Consider the following 21,853-nt stretch of genomic DNA (forward strand, 5'->3'; position numbering starts at 1 on the left):
TCCTCTTGGATAGTATACGAGCAATCGGGCGGAATACGCGCAGATGTGTTGGTAGAGAGAAAGAATGATGTCATTCTAAATAGTGTCTGCGCCTCCCTGGAGTCTACGCTCTTTAGAGGGGGGCGGAGTCTATATTCAAATCTCCAAGGGGGTCTTGTGACTCATTATGCTTCTGAGGGGGTGTCGGGTCCGAACGGGTCCACATCTTATTCACGTGATGAGAGGACAATCGGGCAAACAGGGACACATTGGGGGAACACAAAAAAGTACGGTCATGAGCTTTTCGGTGATTCTTGGATTCAGAAGATCTAGATTCTGGATTCAGAGGATCCGAAGATTCCTCGGATCTGGAACTCATGGAACCGGTTTGAATTTTAGATTCCAGATTCTAGATTCTAGAATCCATAGGTTCACATGGAACCTCAGATGGGATTCTAGGGGGTCTAGCCTAGATGACCGTCTAGGATCCTTTAAAGATACTTAAGATCCGTCGGTTCGAGTTCTCATGAATCTAGTGTCTAGAAGATCAGAGACGTTCAGAATCCTGAGTTCTAAAGGTTTAAAATCTGGAATTCTGATCTCTTCGAAGATTCAGATGATCACAGCCTTTGCTGACAGAGTCTAAGCTGATCTACGACTCGGAATATTCTGGTATCCTCAAGAAGCTCCAACGACTCAGAAGTCTCATACCACGACTAGATCTATTGAGCCCTTACAAGGAAAGTGTTTTCAGACAGTGGTTGAGAATTTGTTCAAACGTTGGTCATTGGTACTTTTGGACACGCTGATCACAGCGCTGCTTTTATTTTTTGCCCCTTGCTCCTCACAAAAAAGTTATGGGCTCTGAAAGTGATTTCAGTGCTAATTTCTCACTTTTGGAGTGAGTTTTTGGAGGGGTTAATAACAGTTTTTCGGAGTTTCTCGAATGTAAATCGTACTTTTGAAGGTTTCTCTACAATCTGAGAAAGTAGCCTCAATTTTCAAAAAAAAATTTTTTGAAAAAAAAAGTCGCCATGGGGTACCACCTTTGGAAATTTTTACAATTTTTTGAAAAATTTTCAAATGTGCTCAAATGATTTTTAAACGTAAAGAACCGATAAAATGAGTCTTTTCATGAAATTTGGTATTCTAAATATTTCTGGAAATCACAAAAATGTACTTTCTTTCTAAACTTTAATGGATCGTAGGCCTTCGGTAATCACCCAGTAGCACTCAAATCTTGTAAAAACATAGGTTTACATAATTTCTGACTAATTTATTACTGTTCCGCATCCAAACTGAGCAAATCTGGGTGGTTCTGACTAAAAATTTGATTAAAGATGGTTTTCCAGCAGTTCTTCAAGAAAATTTCAAAATGATTTCTTGGGTTTTTTTCGAAACAAGTTAAAAATTTTTTTGTCAAAATTAATAAAAATCTGAATTGAAATTTTTTCTAAAGGTTTTGGCACCCTTTGAGATTTCCAGCAAGATCACAAAAAAAAAACAGAAAACAAATCGGGGAAAGAAGGATCGAACTAACCCTTGCCAGTTACCACCATCCCTCTTCACCACTACACCACACTCGCTGTTCCTCACTGCTTCCACAATTTGTATAAGAAAGGGGGAGATCGTGCTCACGCTTTTAATGCTTTAACAGAGGTGAAATTTCAGACGCGTTTATTCCAGCTTCTAGGTACCGAGGGGCACGAAAAAAGTCGTCTCGTTATTGACCATGTCCGAAAGTATATGTGTACCAATTTTCAAAAAATTCTCAACCACTGTCTGCAAACACTTCCCTTGTTAGGATCTGGATTACGGTGGTTCGATAGTCTAGATCCTTTGAGCGGATCCGAAGATCCGAATTTTGAGTTCTTAGGACTGATCTATAAGATCTATAAATACCTCTGATGATTTATAGACGATCTATCTATGTATCGAAGATTCTGGGATCCTTAAGAAGCTCCAGCTGTCTTTAAAGATCTTGATTCTCCGGTGATTCACGTCTTGAAGATTCTAGAATCCAGTGAAGTCCAGAGCCTCAGAATCGTTTTCCAGAACTTTCTCCGTTCTCGATTTCTCAGGGACATTATCCCGTAAATTACCGATTCACACGTCATCAAGAAGACAGGCTTCCAATATTCACCGTCTCTTCTAATTCAAATGTTTTCTCTTCACCTCCATCTTTCTTTCTGTTTCCCACCTCGTGTGTTATGTTGACAGTGCTACAGTACTACAGAAAAAAAAAACGAACACCATGTGGAAAGCGAGAGAGTGTGTTCATAAGTGAGAGACGCAGAGAAAGAACGGGGCGCCGGCCTAAAGCCTGCCGAAAGAGAGGAGACCGACCACACAGAGAACACATCAAAAGTTCATCATGTGTCAATAGATTAATTTAGGAGAGGTGAGGAGAAAGGAGAATTTGAATTTTGGAAAATTTGGGACAAGAGGGAATTTGATTTCAGTCCAATTTTTAAGTCAGTTTTAAAACCAAATTTATGCCAATTTTGGGGATCCAAACACCTCATTTCAGACCCATTTATGTCAATTTCGGGGTCAAAAATTATATGATTTTAGCCCAATTTTATCAGTTTTGGGGTAGAAAAATACCGAATTTCAGCTCAATTTTCGCCAACTTTGAAGTCAAAAATGTCGAATGCAAGCCCAATTTTTCCCAGTTTTGAGTCAAAAAGTAACAAATTTGAGCCCATTTTCATCACTTTTTGGGGGTCGAAAAGCACAAATTTCAGTGTAATTTTAGTCAATTTTAATTTCGGGGTTCAAAACACCTAATTTCAGCCTTATTTCGCCAATATTGAGGATCAAAATATCTCGTTTAAGCCTTTTTTGCCAATTTCGGGGTCGAAAATGTCGAATTTCAGCTTGATTTTTGTCAAATTTGAGGTTCCAAACACCTCATTTCAGTCTTATTTTTGTCATTTTTCGAGTCAAAATATAACAAATTTCGGCCCGATTTCGCTGCTTTTTGGGTTCAAATCACCTAATTTAGGCCCCAATTTCGGTCAATTTTGAAACTAAAAATGCAAAGTTTATGACTGATTTTCAGCCTGTTTTGGGGTTAAAAACCCTAATTTCAGACCGATTTTCGTCAATTCTGGGGTCCCGAATATTTCATTTGACCAATTTTAGGTTGTTTTAATACAAAAATTGTCAAATTTCCAACTTAAAAAGACTCACTTCTATGCGGTCTGGACCTTGATTTCCGCCACGGTGTCAGCAGTCCACACATCTGTTCTGCCTCGTTTTCCATTTTCGTCCTACGCTTGTTAATTTCCTTTTTCAGCCGTTCCATGTGCTCGGATATCATTATTTCTCGTTGGGTTAGACGCGCTTTTCGGAGGCTGAAATTCGAATTTTCGGGGTCAAAAATGTCATTTTTCTCTCTGATTTTTTTGGCCTTTAAGACTAAAAAATCAGCTCATTCTGGTCCGATTTTCAGCAAAAACCCACTGAATTTTATCCGAATCATTTTTCGCTCTCGCCCGTTTCATATGCGTTTTCGACCATCCATACTGGCGATCCCAACGGCAAACTTGGCTGAACATCACGTCGAGAACCTGGAAAAACCAAATTCGTATGATCTGTGTGTCCCGATGTCCGGAAGTTTGGATTTTTGATAGATTTTTGGAGTGAAAACTGTCATTTTCTCTATTTTGGTGGTTTTCGACCCCGAAAATGAGTAACAGTAGGGTGAAATGTGTTATTTTTGATTTCAAAATTGACTAAAATAAGCTTAAACTAGGTATTTCAAACCTCAAAATTAACTAAAATTTGACCCAAATTTGACATTTTTGACTTCGAAATTGACTTTTAAAAAAGCTTGAATTATGTATTTTTGGTGTTTAGATGGTCAAAAATTGAGCTAAAATTTGTTATTTTTGATTTCAAGATAGACATTTTTGACTTCAAAAATGTTGAAAATTGAGTTTCAATTTGAACCCCAAATTTCGCTTTAAAAAAGTTTGAATTACCATAAAACCTGTAATAGAAGGGTCCCCTATTTTTCAACTTTGAGCCAATTTTCCTCAATTCCCGATAAAGATATAGAAATTTGTCAACTGATAAATTGTTTATCATAATATCCTAAACATTGTAGCAGTTGACACATTTTTGATATCTCTTATAGGAGCTGAGAAAATTGAGCTCAAACTTAACAGTGTGGGGCTCTTCTATTACAGGTTTTACGGTATGTATTTTTGGGCTTGAAACAGGAAAAAATTAAGCTGAAATTCGACATTTTTGACTTCGAAATTTACTTTGAAAAAGCTTGAATTATGTTCTTTTGGGCTTAAAATTGACAAAAATTGAGCGAAAATTCGACATTTTGACCTCAAAATTGACAAAATGTGGTTTAAAAATTAACTACGATTGGACATAAGTTCGACATTTTTAGCTACAAAATTGACAAAAATTGGGCGGAAATATGACATTTTTGGCTTCAAAATTGGTAGAAATAGGGTTGAAGTTTGTTATTTTTTGACCCGAAATTGGCAAAAACGGAGCTTAAATTAGGTAACTTTGACTTTGAAATTATTAAAAATTCGCCTTAAATTGGGTATTTCGAACCCCAAGATTGACACAAAGGGAGCTTATTTTAAACCTCAAAAGCAACTAAAATATTTTTTAAATTGATGAAATTAGAAACTTTCGAACCTGTTTGATAACTTTATCATCTGGCGTATCATTAATCGACGGTAGAAGATTCGAGACGTATGGAGCTGCTCGATTTGGGTCATTTGCTGAGGAAAACGACCGAATTGGATTGCCCGACGCGTCGAAACCGCCGATCTTTTTCTCCTCCTGAAGAATAGGCATTAAGGGCTGAAATTTGAAAAGTTTGGCTGAAAATCTCGGTTTTAGGGTTCAAAATGACCAATTTTCGTCTCGAAATTTCAGATTTTTCGAAGCCAAAAAAGCGGATTTTCAGGTTAAAATTAACAAATTTGAAGCAAATTTTCAGCTTTTTTGGGTAGAAATTGTGCTTATTTTTGACTCAAAATCTCTTATTTTCAGCTAAAAAAAAGCACATTTTTCTAGCAAAACATGGCATTTTTAGAATCGAAATTAGGCATTTTTTGGTCAAGATTAATGCATTTAGTGCCTAAAATGGGCATTTTTGGGTCAAAATCATGATTTATGGGTCTTTTTCAGCTAAAAATCCCAATATTCAAGTCAAAAATCACCTCCAATCGCATCCACTCCTCCTCTCTTGCTATCGCTTCATTTATTTCTCGTTCCTCTTCCTCGTTGAATTCGAATGGTAGAAATGTGGGCTTTGTTTGCATCCTGAAACGATTTTCGTGAATTTTGAGCGAGTTTCAGCCATTTCGAGCATATTTTTAGCAGTTTCTAACTGATTTTCAGTCAACTAACATGAATTTCGATCCATCCTGATAACCACGACTCGCCAAAAAGTCTCCATAGGTGATCGCCGTCCGCGGCTTGTTTCTCGCCGGCACAAATCGTCGTGGATTCTGAAATTTCGAATTTTCAAGCTTGAAGTTCGATTTTTGGGAATTTCTTTGGAATTTTCAGTGCAAGAATAGCAAATTTCAGCGATTTGTAGCTCGAATTAAAAAAAAAAAGAAAAATTCGAAATTTTCCAGCTAAAATAGCTGGATTTCAGCCAATTTGGACTCTAAAAATCGTACATTATTCTGTTGCTGTTGAACCATTTGCATGGTCATTCCGCCACGTGGCACAATCGTCCGCGGCATTTTCGGGGGACCTCCTGACGTCGTCTGCATAATGTATCGTTGAGGAGGCTGAGGGGGAGGAGTTTGACCATCCGGATCGACGTATTGTTGTTCCTGAAACTGCTGAAAGGATGAAAATATGATTTTTTTTTCGGCAAAAAACAGCCTAAAACGGCCAAAAATCGGAGAAAATTGGTTTTTCTTTCAAATTTTGGTAGAAAAAACCAATTTTTTCGCCGAAATTCTCTCGATTTCTCACAGAATTGAGCGACAAAAACTGTGATTTTTCGTCTCTTTTTCCAGCCACTTCCAGCAATTTTTCAGTAAAATCCTCACCACAGCTCTCTGCGGCACCACCCTTCTCAATACTTGCTGTTGTGGCTGTTGAACTCTGACGAATCGTGTACTATTGCTATTTTGTAAACTATTTCCAGTATAAATCTGCCGAATCGGCTGTCCACCCTGTTGCCGAACGGCGACAACTCGTGTGCCACCTGTCAGAACTGTTCCAGGCGCAAAGCCCTCTTTTTTCGAGAATTCTGGCTTGCCGGCTTGTCTGACAAGCATTTTTTGCGTTCCACCGTCGCTGCTTTTCAGAAAAATCACATTTCCCTTGCCAGCAGCTGATGGCACGGCGCGAATCACTTGTTGACCGGTGTAGACTTGTCGAATCGGAATTTGTTGCTGCTGAATCGCTGCTGGAGGATCGTAACGCGGAATTATCGGCGGCTGATCGTCCTCGTCGACGACGTTCGCGGCTTCTTCGGCTCGCCTCATTTTTGTGTAACCCAATTTTCTGGAATTATTTATCAAATTTTATGCGGAAATTGTGTTTTTTTGGGAAATTGCACGAATACTATGGAAAAAACAAAGAATTTGTTAGTGTAGATTCTTTGAACCTGAAAAAATCCAGAACTTCATTTTCCAGCCTAAAATGCCCAAAAATCCATGGATTTCTTTGATTTTTGTGCTAAATACGTTAATTGCAATGTGCTTTTTAATTTTTTCCATAATTCTTCCATCGCAATTTGCAAATTCCAGGTGAAAACACCGAATTTCAAGAAATCACGTGGCGCCGGTTGGCGGAAAAAAAGTTGAAAATCCGAGAGCCGCGACGCAGCACGCACGCGTCTCAACAGAGCGCACTCGCGTTTTTAGACTTTTTTCTTTTTTTTTCGAGGAAAAACGACACATTCATTTCGGAAATACAAGGTAAAAAAGAAAAAAGGGACAAGGAAACCATACTTTTTGATCAATTTTTAATAAAAATCATCATAATAATAATAATTAAAAACGCAGCGAAAATTAGGATAAGCAGGATAAAAGGAGGTCATTTAAGGAGAAGGGAAAACCCGGAATTTTGAACTAGTGGAAATTTTTTTAAGTGAGGAAGGAAGGAGAAGACAAGGCAACTGTTTTTTATTAGAAAAGAAAATTACAAAGAAGGGAAAAAATTAAAATTTCAAAATAAAAAAAAATTGAAAAATCAAACAGGGAAAGTTAAAAATCGGGTCCAGCCGATAGTCTTTGCAAATTTCCTAGTGTTGATTTGGATCCTGATAATCCATAGAAGCTTCTGGAACCTCTTCCTGACCAATCATCATTGGATCTTGCTGGAATTCCTGGGGTTGGGGCATCTGAAAATAATCAAGTTTATGAAGATGAGCAATGGCTCAATTTTCAAAATTTCAGAATTTTGAATTTTCGAGATATTTCCTCACATTATTATGCTGTAGCTGATGCTGCTGCTGTCCCATTTGCATTGTCATTCCGCCACGTGGATTTGAGATTTTCGGAGGAGCGTGTTGAATGACAAAACGAGGATTCGTTGGTGGCTGTGGATGGGGCTGTTGTTGGGGCGAAGGATGATCATTGTAGACTTGATCCATTTGTTCCTGAAACTGGGCGGGAAATTTGAAATTTGCATTTTTCAAAATTTATGGCATTTTTTTTTCAAGACCACGTACCGGCTGTCTATGGACGACTTTTCTCACAAGTTGTCGCTGCTCAGCTCTCGGCATCCCCATCCCAACCGTTCCAGTCGTCGTTGGCGATGGCCTAAATCTCGGCCCAGCATTGCCAGACGCCATATAGAGCTGTCGCGTCGCCGGCGCGCCTCCATTCGTCGGCCGCACATGTACCAAGCGAGGTCCTTGTCCTTGAAGTACAGTACCCGGTGGATACTGTCCTGAATCCTGGTCTTCTCTTCTCACTAATCTCCGTTGCGTCAGTCCTCCATCCGCATTTTTTACATATACAATTGTTCCTGGTTTGGCTCCTGCTGGCGCCGTTCGAACCACTTGTTGTGTTGTGTAGACTTGGCGGGCGTGGGGTTGTGGGGGCGGAGCTTGGGAGGTGGATTGGGCATCGTAGCGAAGGATCACGGGTGGTTGGTCAGGGCTGTAAGCTTCCTCGGCGATTGCGTTTTGCGTCTGTGGTTGACGGTATTGCTGAAAATTGCTTCTCTTGGATTTTGGGGGCTGGAAGCTTGTGAGCCTATCTTAAAGCTGAGCAATTCAAACCAAAATTTCGGCTATTTTATACGAAAAAGAGCTTCAAATCTTCTAGAAAATTTCAAAAATTCGGTAATTTTTTTATGCTGAGCAATTCAAAAAGCCCAGAGGGTCTGAGCGGCTCAAATCTGAGCAATCCAAAAAAGAGCTTACCGTAACAATAACCCTCCTTGTCGGCTGTGGCTGACCTCCTCCTCCATTCTGATACTGCTGTTGGTGTTGTCCATGGTATCCATTGGATGTGGAGGCAATGGATCTTTGTATCGGTGGATATTGGGATAGAACGTGTTGTTGGGGTTGTTGCTGATGCTGCTGCTGATTGGTTTGGACGGGGTACTGAAACTGGGTCGGTGATTAGGAGGGGTCTTTTATATATTTTTGGGCCCAATCTTGAAAATTTTTAAAATTAAATTCCGATTTTTTCAGTTCGAAATCGATGTTTTTGATGTTGAATCTTCAGATTTTCCGATCGAAACTTGTTATTTTCAGTACGAAATTTGATATTTTCAAAATTAAATTTGCCTTTTCGGCTTGAATTTTTAGAATTACAGATCCGAATTTCAGGGACATTGGCTGGAAAATAATAGAAGTCTGAAGCCAAATTTCGAATTTCAGGACCAAAACTGGACGTTTTAGTGGTTAGAGCTCCAGATTTCCTTGCGAAATTTGACTATTTTCAAATATCAATGTTGTCCTTTTCGGCTTGAATTTTCAAAATTTTAGATCCAAATTTTAACGGTTCCGGCTCGAAAATCTGATTGTGAGACCAAAAAGTCGAATTTTCCAATTTGAATTTCGAGATTTTGGCTCAAAATTAGACGTTTTAGAGGCCTAATTTTGAAATTTTCAGATCCTGTTTTGGGATTTTCAGAGAGAAATTTTTCCCTTTTAAAAAACGTATATGAAGATTTTTCAGTTCGAAAAAGAGATTCTTAGGGTCTCATCTAGTCATTTTTGGGATCGAAATTTCCGATTTTCAGATCATATGCCGAGATTTTGAGATCGAAATTTGACTTGTAAAAAGTCGAATATTGATTTTTGAGCATTTTTAAAGAAATTTACATTATGTCCACTTTGTCTCTGCGCACTATTCGAACCACCACTTTGATACGATCCTCCATTACTTGACATAACCACAGGAGACCCTCCAGTACCGTAATCCGAACCAGCGGCCGTCCTCTGAAGCTGATGCCGTTTATGAAGTTCCTGTTGAGCGAATTGTGGAAGTGATGAGACTGGAATCTTTCGAATCGGATTCGGTTGAACACGATGAGGCGATGGTGTCACTGGTTTGATGAGGCCAGTGTTGCGTGGCGGTACTTGCGAGGTGTTGTACTGAAAAAGTGAGAGATGAGCAATAAGGGGATTCTAGGAACTAGAAAATCTCAAATTTCCTAAGATATTTAGAATTTAAATTAGTCTGAATAAGTGAAAATGAGCAATTAGGTACTTTAGATTCTCGAAAAATTCCAAAAATTGAGATCCTAAAATTGAAATTCCAACTTTTTAGACGAAATTCGGTCTATTTTCGGCCATATTTCAGTGTGAAACTATCTAAATTGATCGATTTTGACCAACTTGAGTCGAACAAAGGGATAATTTTAAAGTCTTCAAAATAGAAATTTCAGTAATTTTGAACTTTTTTGCTGGAACCATTTTCATATCTATTGTAAGCCATTTTTGACTATCTTTGACCATTTATAAAGATTTTTGAACCTATTCCAGTCATTTTCAGATAATTTTCGGTCCATTTATTGACAAATTTACGATCGTTTCAGACAAAATTCAAATCGATTCGAATTAATTAAAGTCAAGCAACTGGACATTTTCAGACTATTTCAAATCAAATTTCAGTGATGTTGAACCATTTTTAGCTCTATTTCAAGCTATTTTTGATAATTCTGGCATATTTTTGATGAAATTCAATATCAATATCGTCTATTTCGGACCATTTCCAGCTATATTGAAGACCATTTATAAAGATTACAGGTTATTTTGCATTCAATTCTACAAAACTAACCCTCTCCAAATATCCCTTCTGTGGTCCATTCAAATCCAGTCCAACATTACTATTATTGCTTCTTCGTTGAGGTGGTTGTCCCAGATATGGAGTATGCACTCGATCCGTCGTAATCGACGAATTTCTGGGAACAGCTGGTGACCTATTCAAAGCCATGACTCGTTGTCGTTCGGCGTCTTCTTTCGCTTTTTGCGCTTTTCTCGCCGCGTCGGCCGCTTTTCGAACGGCTCGTTCTTCTTCCAGACGGCAATATTTCCAGTAGTCTTTGATTTCGTACACTTTTAGGGTGACTCCGTCGACCCATTCGTAACGAACTGATGTTGGCACACGGTTGTCGAGGTTTCTGAAAAAGGGAGTTATTTGTGCTTGATAGATCGCAAAGAGCAATTTTGAGCCACTTGAAGACAATTTCAAGATAATTTCAGCCAATTCTGGTCATTTTAGGCTTGATAATACTGATTTTGGGTGTTTTTAAATTCAATTTTCGTATTTCCATTTTAAAGATCACAGAAGATCAGTTTTGGAGCATTTTCGACAAAATGTTGGTAATTTTTGACAAAATGTGAGTCAATTCCCACATAATTGGGTACATTTTGTAATAACTTTGAGCCACCGTAAAACGGTTTAAAAGGTTTTACTAAAACCTGTAATAGAGTGACTCCCTAACTTTTAACTTTGAGCTCATATATCTCAATTCCTGTCAAAGATATAAAAAAGCTGTCCATTTTTTACTTATCATAAAATCACAAACAAAATTACTTATCATAAAATCACAAACATTATATCAGTTGACAAAATTTTCATATCTTCCATAGAAATTGAGATAATTGGGATCAAACTGGACAGCCTAAGCGCCCTTCTATTCGAGGTTTTACAGTATTTCGACTAATTTCTTATCAACGCATACCTCAATGGTCTCTTCTTCCTAGTGCTTGCCGTTCTCGCCGAATCCGTTTGCCTGGCCCTCGTCGTCCACGACTCATCCTCATCCTCTTGCTCATCATAAAGCGGAATGATCTCGATTTCCAGCTGATACCGTTCATATTGTCCGTACGGTGGCATCTCCTTGTGCTTCACGATTCGACGACGCTCGTCATGCGTCGGCGTATCGATGACCACACGACGATCCGGATGATTGTCGTCCGGTTCGAATTCGTTCCATTTGATGGAGGACCACATGATTTTGAGTTGAAGTGCGACGGCGTGCAGGTTTCGAGCGTTTAGCGTTTGCCATCTGGAAAATAGAATGAGCAATGGGAGAATTCAAGCGTTCAAAATTCTGCAAAATCCCTCTAGAAACCTTATGTTCTGGTCAAAAATTGTCTTTTTCAGCATTCAGATTCTGAATTTTTGATTAAAAATGAGCAATGACTTGTTTCGTTTTTTTCCCAAAATTTTTAGACTTTTTTTGGTTTTTCAGCTATTTTTGAAGCTTCTTTTTCAATTTTTCCAACATTTTTGTCTGAAATTCCATAGGACGGTGTTCGTGAAGATTACTGTAGATTACTCTAGAAAACTAATTTCTTCTTTTAGTTTTTTTGCCTGCATTTTGACGTGATAGTGTTTGCAAAAAATAGCTGAAAGCGCTTCTACAAGAATCTACAGTAATCTTCACTAGGTGGGAGTTCAAAATTTTGGTGGGAGTTCAAAAAAAAAAGATTTGAGAAATTTCTAGAAATTTCAGTTTAGTTAAGCCTAGCCCCCTTCGTGTGTATATTTCCACACGGGGTACCCTTTTGTGATTTTTTTTGATCAACCAGAAAAGCAAACCAAAAAAACAAGATTATTTTGAAAAGATTATATTTGGAGCTCAAAATAATTATGCCTAAAAATACAGGATTTTTGATACCGGGCCCGGAATTCTGATTTTATCTGTGTTGAAAAAAAGGAAGTGAAATGCAGGTCACTCGGCCGCGCACGCCTTCTATCCAGTTTTTTGTTTCCTTCATTTCTCCCCATGACGACTTGACTGAACAGACGTCTAAATATTTTTTTGGAAGCTTTCCGGAATTTCTGGCCAAAAAATCCTGATTTTTATGCGTATTCTCTCCTTCTGGCTGTATTCTTCCTATTTTCTGGAAAAGAGTCTGAGCGAAAATATTCGCGCCAAAGGAGACAAGAAATCGAACAACGAACAATGGCGTCATCACTGGTAAAATCTCAATGATGAACCGGGAAATTGGAGGATTTCGGAGGGTGTTCCATTTACAGAACAACCTTTTTTTAAAAATTATACAGGGTATATTATCCTCCCCCTCATCTTCTCCTGCCCCCATCCATTATAAAATCCGCACGGTTAACCGATTTATCCATTCCTTATTCATCCTTTTGACCAATTTTTGTCTGATTCTTCGAATAAACATTTTTTGTCCAATTTCTCAAATATTTTAGAATAAAAAATGAAATTATGTCATCGAAGAAGATGATTTCGAACAATTTTTTAGGTGTTTCAGCTATTTTTTGAGGATTCTTTTTTGAGTTTTTTTGTCAAGATAAATTTGAAAAACCTCGAAAAATAAGTTTAAAACGCTTCTAGAAACTTCTAGAAGGTTCTGGTATCTCTTTTTGAATTCCCGCCGAAACTGAAAACTACGAAAAATTAGTGATTTTTCGAGAGAAGAATTGATTTTTTCTCCGATTTTTCGCAAAATTTTTAGACCCTTTTAGGGTTTTCAGCTATTTTCAATGATTCTTTTTCGATTATCCCGAATTTCTGCCTGAAATTCGACTAAATGGTGTTCTTGGCATGGAAGATTACTGTAGATTACTGTAGAAAACGAATTTTTCTTTTAGTTTTTTTTGTCTGCATTTTGACGTGACTGCGTTTGCACAAAATTACAAAAAGGAGATTAGCTGTCTACAGTAGCCTACAGTAATCTTCGCCGGACACCGTTCCATCAAATTTCAGACGAAAAATACCGAAAAAATCGAAAAAGCATTTTCAAAAATAGCTCAAAAACCTAAAAAGGTTTAAAAGATTTGCAAAAATTCCAAGAAAAAATTAACTTTTCTCTCGAAAATTCGGAAAAAACGCTAATTTTTCGTAGTTTTCATTTTTGGCGGGATTTCAAAAAAGCTTCTAGAATCTTCTAGGAGTTCCCAGAAACGGACTTTTTGGACCGATTTTTTTAATTTTTGCAATTTGTGCTATATGAATCTACACATTTTGATGTATTAAAATGATAAACAATGTTGGTCGAAGCCCTCTTTTTAAGAATGAGCAATGTGAGAATTCCAGAATCTTCTAGAGAGTTTCAGAAGCCATTTCGAGAATTTAAAAGCTCAAAACTTCAAAATTGAGCTTCCAGAATTCGACAAAACCCCATCTAGAAACCTAATTTTCATGCCAAAAATCGGCATTTTTGAGGTAAAAACTCCAAAAAACCCAAGAATGAGCAATTCCAGAATCTTCTAGAGTTTCAGAAGCCATTTTCAGTATTTCAGAGCTCAAAACTCACTTCCAACACAAATCCAGCGTTGGCCGTGGCGCTGGATAGGGCCAAATCAGCAAATTGCTCTTTGTTCCAGCCGAAAATCCGGGCATGTAGACTTGCTGGCATCCGGCAGTGACGATGAGACGACGGAGAATCCTGGAACTATGGTAAAGTATTGTAGGGTGGCCTAGAAAACTCCGGAAGCAGAAAGATAGGCCATGACCAAAACCTCCCAGCCCCCTATAGAGACCCCAACTCACTTTTTCTGCAGCACAAAGATACTCTTTCCTCCTTTTTTCGATTTGAACGTCTGGATTTCGGGAATCGGCCACGGTCGATCCTCTCCCAGCACTCCTTCTGGAAGTTTCGGTTCCACGTGGATCTTTTGTAGAGTCTGAGCAATCAGAAGACCATTTCGACACGATGGCGAATAGCAATTGGGATTTCGCTGAGCTCTACACGATGGTGAATAACACTTTTTGGATGGGGAGGGAATGAGAGGGGTGGAGCTTGTTGTTGCTGCGATTTTGTTATCTCTCTCGTGGGTGATAAACTTGATAAGACCTTCCAGACGGCGGGATTTTCGATTCGATCGAGATTTGATCTGAAAAAGAGATTTTTAGTTGTTTTTTCGGAGTTTTCCTTTACAAAAAATAGTATTTTTGAGTCAAAATTAATGAATTTAAAGTTGAAAATCATGATTTTCACAAATTTTGGCTCGAAATCTCGGGTTTTTGACTCAAAACCTCTTATTTTCAACCAAAAAAAAACTAATTTTTCAGGTCAATATCAACAAATTTCGAGCAAATTTTCAGGGTTTTTGGACAAAAATGAATCGAATTTTCAGGAACATAACGGCTTTTGTGATTAAAAATAGTACTTTTCGATGGTATCCGTACGTCCGGATGTCCATTTTTATCAGTTTTGACCGTTTTTTTGAGCAAAAAATGACATTTCAGTTAGTTTCCCATTTTCTCCAAATATCTGTTTGTCCAGATGTCTCCTCCTGCAAGACGGAGGCTCCGCCTACCTTAATCTCCTCATCCGACCCCTCATTTGGCATTGGACACTGTGGATGTTGGGGTACTGGAACCCTTCTTGCCACATATTTCGCTGCAACCCACTCCCATCCACCCATAACCCCTTTTCCGGCATTTCGATACGTTTCTCCTTTCTGTCGTAGAATATAGGTGTTCGGCCATTTCGGTTTCGAGTAGTTGACACGAATGAAACTGTCGTCAAGCTCTTTGGCAAGGGCGTCCTGGAAAATATATTTTTCAGTAAAATACATTAAAATTCTGAATTTTGCAAATACCAAAACTACCGTAAAACCTGTATTAGAAGGGCCGGCCCTTCTATTGTTCTAAGATACCTCCGGAGGGCCCTTCAATTAGAGGGGGCCCTTCTATAAAAGAGGCCCTTCTAATACAGGTTTTACGGTACTAAAAACCAGATTTTCGTAATATGTAGATGGAATTTTCGAATTTCAGAAAAAATCTCAAAAATTGAACATTTTGGAAGTCCGAGATTTTCGATTTTTGCAATTCTTTCATACCACTTCCATCTTCTTCACTTTCTGCTGTTCCTTCAAAAACTGCTCCCTCTGATCCACCGTAATCCTCTCCAGCTTCGTCTGTCCCAACCCATTCCACCACTGCGGCATAAAAATCGTCTTACGAGCCGCCGCGTCCAACTTCAGAAGACTTCTTGCTAATTGCTGATAATTGTCAGCAATACCCACTTCCATATCGAACGCTTTGGCGATTTCCGGCCATTTTCGATGCATCAAATCCGCCGGGATCCTCCTTGCTATTTTGGATAACGTCCAACACACAAATTTAGTATGAAGCACCGAATTTCCATAAAACTGTCTATCCTTCGCAACGGTCCACTCGAAATTGTCAATTTGTGCAAACTTCAACGACATGTATTTCTTTTTGTCAGTTTGCTTCTTGCGGACTAGAAAACTCTCGGCCATCTCATTCCGACTATAGTAATTATAATAGGTCATGAATGTCTGATCGTTCCCTTCGTCTCCCATTCTCCATAGACTCATTGTATCTATATCTGCCACTGAGGCACCTTGGGAATAGAATTGCTCAACGAGCTCTTCCTGTGATGCTCCGCCACTCCAGAATGTGTTGATTAGACATCCATTGTGAATTCCGAGCATTGTTTCTGGAAGGATATCGTTGTTCGTGACGTCGTCTTGAGATTCAGGAGCGTCGTCCGATTGGGGCTCTTCTTTGGGTTCCACTTTTGCTGAGCAATCACGCAGAATGGCTGCCATTCGTTTCACTGGAAAATGAGGGAAAATTAGGATTTCCAATCTTGGATTCTTTGAAAAATCGGAAAACTTCAGATTTTTTGGAAATTCCGGGATTCTTTTTTCAAGAATTTCAGATATTTTTGGACTCAAAAATTTCCAGAAATTCGAACCAAAAATCTGGATTTTGAGTCAAAAAGTAGTCATTTTTAGAGAAAATTTTCGATAGTTTCAGATTCAAAAACAAGAATATTTCTGGAATTTTCAGACAAATATCTTGGATTGTCAGGCAATATTTACGGCAATTTTATTCTGCAATTTAAGATTTTTTATAAAAATTTCAGATTTTCAGGCTAAAAACACCATTTCTAGAGGTAAATTTGGCTGTTTTTTGGCACAATTCTGGGATGTTTTTGCTGAAAATCGTTTAAGACAAAATTCAAAACATTCCAGATGAATTTCAGCTCTAAAAATCTCGAAAAACTCACTGCTATCCTTATGCAAATAGATAGTTGGTATCGTTGCATCGGCATAGTCAAACGAAAACGCATTCTTCTTCATCATATTATCAATCGCCGTGTCTCGTCTCTCGGATGTCATCTCGACAGTCAGTGTCATTTGTTCTAGAAGCTCTTCGATTCTGTCTTGAAATGCATCACACAAATCTCGTTCATAGTAGTCACGATCCAGTTTTTTGAGAAGTTGGTACAGTTGAGGAGGCGTCGAGTAGTAGTGTATTTCGGTTTCGTCCAGGGATTGACTGAAAATTGCCAATTTTTATTGGATTTCAGTCATTTTTTTGGCTTTTTTGTAGCCATTTTCTGCCTATTTTGCCAGTCCCAAATACGAGTGGTAAGCACCTCCAGATATTTTTTGAAAACTTGAAAAAGAGGTAAGGTGCTTATGTGATATACACCTACTGATATTTTTGAAAAATTGAGACAAAACACTAAAGGGGAGACCCTTATGAAAATTTTCACCCCCTGATATTTTTGGAAAAAATGCAAAAAGCACATAAGGGGGACCCTTATCTGGTTTTTACACCCACTGATATTTCGTCGGCCAAATTTTCAGTATCAGGGCCTGCTATTTTGCTCGAAAATCTTTCATTTTTCTGATAATTTTGGTGAATTTCCAAGCCTTTTACGAGATTTTTTTTGGCTTTCAGTTCGAGCTCAATTATCTCGGTTCTTATCAGATATATCAAGAAGCTGTCAAGTGATAAGAAGCTCGTCATAATGTCACCTACATTTCATCAGTTCATCACTTTTTGATATCTCCTACAGAAATCGAGATAATTCTGCTCAAATTTCAAGTACATCCGGTCTGAAGTCTTGGGTTATTGCAATGAGAACTTAAAGCATTTTGAACCTTTTTCAAGTCAATTAGGTCAGTTTCTGTTCATTTTCGTCTATTTTCTAAGTCATTTTTGACTTTTTCAATTCACGAGCATTTCCAGGTTTTTAGATGATTTTTTATCCCATCATCAGTATTTTTTCTTGAAATTTTTCGGTTTAGTTTTAGACAAATTTTAGTGTTTTTGAGTTATATTTTCAGCACATTCTAGTACTGTTCTGGCTATTTTGGAACATTTTAAGCCACATTTGTGATCGATTTTATTTAGTTTTTTTGACATTTGAGATATTTCCAAATTAAAATTCCGACAGACTTTCTATATTTCCAGTCTATCCTTTTCGATAGTTTATGACTGATTTGGGACTACTTTTTGATCATTTTGAAGGCATTTCTAGCGGTTTTTGACCAATTTTCGTTGGTTTTGAAGCTGAACCAAGCCCCATTTCCCTCTAAAAACTCACACAATAATCCTCCTTGCAATGAACCAATAGAATCGTCCATATCGATCCCTTCCAATTGGTTGAGATCTCAATGGCTCCTTTTCCATCGACTCGTCCACTGGCCGCACTCCTCTCACATCATTTCTCTTGCATATATTACATACTAGGATGTCTGGAAACGGCTTCAGATGACTGCATTCCACGTGGAACGCCGCCTCGCACTGTGTACAACCGATCACTCGTCCCGACGATTTTCCGCATACTCGACAGTTTTCGTCGTTCTGAAATGCGTTTTTGAATTTTTTAGAAAAGCTAAATTATCGAAAGTCTGCTTTAAAAAATGGAGATCCACCTCAATTTTTGGGGATAAAATTTCAGAAATCTGTGTAAAAATGGAGAAACATTTCAGATTTTTGGTCTCTTACCTGAAATTTTCCGACGTTGTTCACCACTTTTTTGAATTCCAACGAGTAGAGAAAGCGATAGCTCATGAAGAGGAGCACGACGAGTCTGGAGAGAACTTGTTGAATATTCACGGTTTTTGGGATTGTTTTGGGATTTTTTGAATTTCCGAGTTTCAGATAATACCGTAAAACCTGTATCAGAAGGTCCCCTCTAATTGAAGGGCCCTCCGAAGGTACCTTGGAACAATAGAAGGGACGTACCTTCTAATACAGGTTTTAAAGATATTTAAGACTTATATGAAGTTCTAGAATTTTCAGGAGTTTTGGAATTTTCCAGAGAGAAATTTCCGGTTTTCGGGATTTTTTGAAACATGCTTATTTTTATCGAAAAATGGCTAAAAATCGGTCATTTCTGCTGAATTTGGTTCATTTTTTGGCAGATTTCCAGGCGAAAATGGTCAAAATGTCGTCGATTTCGGTCAATTTGAGATCATTTGAAACCAATTTTGAAGCATTTTTTGGAAGCAAAGTTCTGGATAGTTTCAAGACCATTTAAAACAAAATTCAGGCACTTTTTTAATTTTTGTCCATTTCTGGAAACATCCGGAAGGTTCTCGATCTTTTTTTAAATTCCGGCCAAAACTGAAAACTCCTGACGGAAGATTACTGTGGATTAGTGTAGAAATCTGATTTTCTTTGTGATTCTTTGCAAGCAGTTTTATCTGCATTTTCCCGTGATTGTGTTTGCAACAAAGACTGAAGAAGGAAGGTTTCTACAGTAATCTACAGTAATCTTCGCGAACACCATCCCGTCAAATTTGGGACAAGAAAAACTGGAAAAATCGAAAAAGAATCTTTGAAAATAGCCGAAAAACCTAAAAAGGCGAAGAAATTCTGCGAAAAATCGCTAATTCTTCAGAGTTTTCAGTTTCGATTTTGAAAAATTTCCGGGAAAAATTGTTTTTAATGATTTAAGATTTGCCGAAATTGACAAATTTTCGACCATTTTCAACGGAAAATTGGTCGAAAAGCAAGCAAAATTCTGTTCAAACTACTCACTTGGATTCATATCCCACATACGGATAATTCTCTGTATTAACCGCATCCCTCACCGACGAATCCGAAAATGGATATGCTTCAATAAACTGCCTTAGAATCTCAGCATACGTCATCGTATCCATATGATGTATCATAATATTCGCAGAATTATTGGTCTCCGTCACCGAATAATGCGTTTGCTCCTCATCATCCGATTTCAGACAACTTTTCAGAAGAGCCATATGAATTTCAGCCATAATGCAAGAATTGTTCTTAGAGATCAAAGCCGCACAAAAGTCTTCAAATGTGAATGGAGTGATTCTCAGTGTTCGATGATAGGATCTCAGAATCTCATAGACTTCAATGGCGTCCATTGTAGCATGTTTAGGAAGTGGAATATCTTGAGAAGACTCTGGAAGGTCCAGCTTTGGAATCGTCTCTGGATCCATATCGATCCACGGGCAGAATATCGTGTCTTCTGAATCAGTTAGAACTTGAGAAACGGGATCCAGGTCCAGCTCTTCTAGCTCGTCTTCTTCTCCACCTAGAATGAATTCCTCTTCTGATTCTTCTTCTTCCTCGTCTTCTGAGTCCTCGTCCATATAGATGACGTCCTCTTCTTGACGGGTCTTCCGGGATTTGCTACGTGGAGGGGTGGGGTTCTTTTTGGGGCGGCTGGAAAAATAAGAGGTTTGAAACCTGTATTAGAAGGGCCCTTAAAAAGGCCCCTTAAAAAGAAACTCCAAAATTCCGCAGAAATTTGTTATGACATTCTTTTTTGCTCAATTTCGCTCAATTTCGTTGCTCAATTTCGGTGAAATTGAAAGATTTTTCAAAATGTTCCCTTCGAGTTTTTCGTTTTTGCAGTCAAAAATTCAAAAAACTCACCCCATATTCGGATTTGTGATTTTTCTTCTGCCTCCTCTACTAGACCTCTCCCTCGGCACGACTGGCGTCTTCGTCAGCTCCAATTTCAGATCCTCCTCTTCTTGTGCATCTGAAACCGGCGTCTCTCGGTTCGTCGCTCGCTTCTTCGACGGCGGCGGACTGTAGTCGTCGTCGAAATATCGCCTCGGAAGACGCGAACGACGTGGACGTGATGCTGAAGGCGTCGATGAGTCGACGGCTTCTTCTGAATCTGCGACAGACGTGCCGGATTCAGATGCGGTGTTGAGTTTACGTTTGTTACGGCCACCACGGGGAGGTGCCATCTGGAATTCGGCGATTTGGAAGAGAATATCTAGGCAATAAAGGGAAAAAGCTGTCTGGAAGTGCGAAGAAATCAAGAGAAAGGGGTTGGAGAGGGGAAAAATTCAATTTTTTAAAACGTTTTCTTTTTATCTTCTTTTTTTTTATTATCCTTATCAAAATTGTGACTTATCTGTTCACAATTTTTTTTTCAATTCACTCACTATAAAATTCCTAACCATTGGATCAAAAACCAGTTCCTTTCAATTTTTACGAAATTTTTCGAAAATTAAAAAAATTCCAATGATTCCTGAATTCTGCTGAAAATTATGGGAATCCTTGAATCTGAAAATCTAAAATTAAAAAAAAAGGAAAAATTCGAAGAAAACGGCTGAAAATTCAGCTTTTACACTAATTTACGTCATCATTTCGATATTTTTCGAAATTCAACGATTCTCTCGACTTTTTGTGTCGGAAACTAGAGATTTTAGCATTTTGATCATAAATATGACATCCAGAATTCATCTTCTACAGTAGGAAATCTCAACTTTTGGAAGTGGTAAAAAATCGATAATGGCCTCCAACTCGTTTCTAGGTGAAAATTCCGAGTTTTCGATGAAAAACTGATGAAAACTGGTGGAAATATCGTGGAAAATCCCGTTTTTCGATAAAATATCGTATTTTCCATGAGAATAATCAGTATACCACTATTTTTTGAACGCGGCGCGCCGTAAATCGACTCTATGCGAGAGGCACACTTTAAAGGCGCACGCAGTTGTTCGCGACAATCGCGGCGAGACCCGATGGCGGGAGTTTGAAATACGGGTTCTGGAAAATGAGTTTTTAGTTGTTTTTCAATGAGTTTCCAACCGTTTTCAATGATTTTCAGAGCGATTTTTTTCAAATTTTCACTATTTTACAGACAAAATGGAGTCACTCGAAGACTTGATGGATAGAGTCATGAAATTGATGGTAGAAGTCAATCAGAAAAACGATTTAGTCGATGAGGGCGTGCGAAAACTGGAAAATTGCGCACAACAAGTTCTTCAATTCCGCATGGATCAGCGTAAAATTCGAGAAGGTTTGTTTTTATAGAAATTTTCTGAAAATCAAAATTTTTTTCAGAAAAGCGCGAGGAACTAGAAAAGATTCGGAAAGATCGTCAGGCCAAAGAATTCCGAGTCGAGCAGCTCGAGGAGAAGTTGAGAAGATATGAAGAGTACGAGAAGAAGTCGGAGCAAGAGATGAAGAATCTTGGAGAGCTCAAATATAGTGGGACCGAAGATTTTTGATGAATTGAAATTTGAAAATTCAATTTTTACAGAAAAAGAGCAAGAAAATGCCGCCGAGTGGGAGGAGATGGATCGGGAGCTGTTGGCAAAACGAAGCGATTTGAACAGCAGAATTCTGAAGACGCTGTAAGATTTGAAATATGAAAAAACCTGAAAAATCTAAAAAATCACATGTTTCAGAACCGGCAACTCGTCGAATCTCCAATAAT

At 38.4% G+C, this 21,853-nt stretch overlaps 3 protein-coding genes across 3 annotated transcripts; 1 reads left to right on the plus strand and 2 right to left on the minus strand.

Annotated features, from left to right (window-relative positions):
- Positions 1–3,160: 3,160 nt before the first annotated feature.
- On the minus strand, positions 3,161–6,470 carry CBG11091 (the record flags this gene model as incomplete). Its single annotated transcript, XM_002646612.2, has 7 exons — positions 3,161–3,338; positions 3,448–3,554; positions 4,651–4,818; positions 5,181–5,283; positions 5,371–5,471; positions 5,649–5,816; positions 6,030–6,470. The coding sequence occupies 7 exons, from the start codon at positions 6,468–6,470 to the stop codon at positions 3,161–3,163; spliced, it is 1,266 nt and encodes a 421-aa protein (XP_002646658.2).
- A 761-nt stretch (positions 6,471–7,231) lies between these two features.
- Cbr-nurf-1 lies at positions 7,232–20,375 on the minus strand (the record flags this gene model as incomplete). The annotated part of the gene is made up of 16 exons (XM_045241994.1): positions 7,232–7,330; positions 7,415–7,588; positions 7,661–8,193; positions 8,326–8,542; positions 9,269–9,541; positions 10,227–10,569; positions 11,134–11,460; positions 13,685–13,816; positions 13,921–14,264; positions 14,676–14,921; positions 15,216–15,958; positions 16,415–16,686; positions 17,744–18,003; positions 18,148–18,232; positions 19,186–19,839; positions 20,053–20,375. 16 exons carry the CDS (start codon positions 20,373–20,375, stop codon positions 7,232–7,234), a joined length of 5,025 nt encoding a protein of 1,674 aa, XP_045094447.1.
- A 904-nt stretch (positions 20,376–21,279) lies between these two features.
- CBG26140 lies at positions 21,280–21,852 on the plus strand (the record flags this gene model as incomplete). The annotated part of the gene is made up of 4 exons (XM_045241995.1): positions 21,280–21,433; positions 21,478–21,624; positions 21,677–21,770; positions 21,825–21,852. 4 exons carry the CDS (start codon positions 21,280–21,282, stop codon positions 21,850–21,852), a joined length of 423 nt encoding a protein of 140 aa, XP_045099137.1.
- Between the last annotated feature and the right edge of the window lies 1 nt (position 21,853).

The sequence above is a fragment of the Caenorhabditis briggsae genome (genome assembly GCF_000004555.2).
Source record: "Caenorhabditis briggsae complete genome, chrII, whole genome shotgun sequence".
NCBI classification, from domain to species: domain Eukaryota; kingdom Metazoa; phylum Nematoda; class Chromadorea; order Rhabditida; family Rhabditidae; genus Caenorhabditis; species Caenorhabditis briggsae.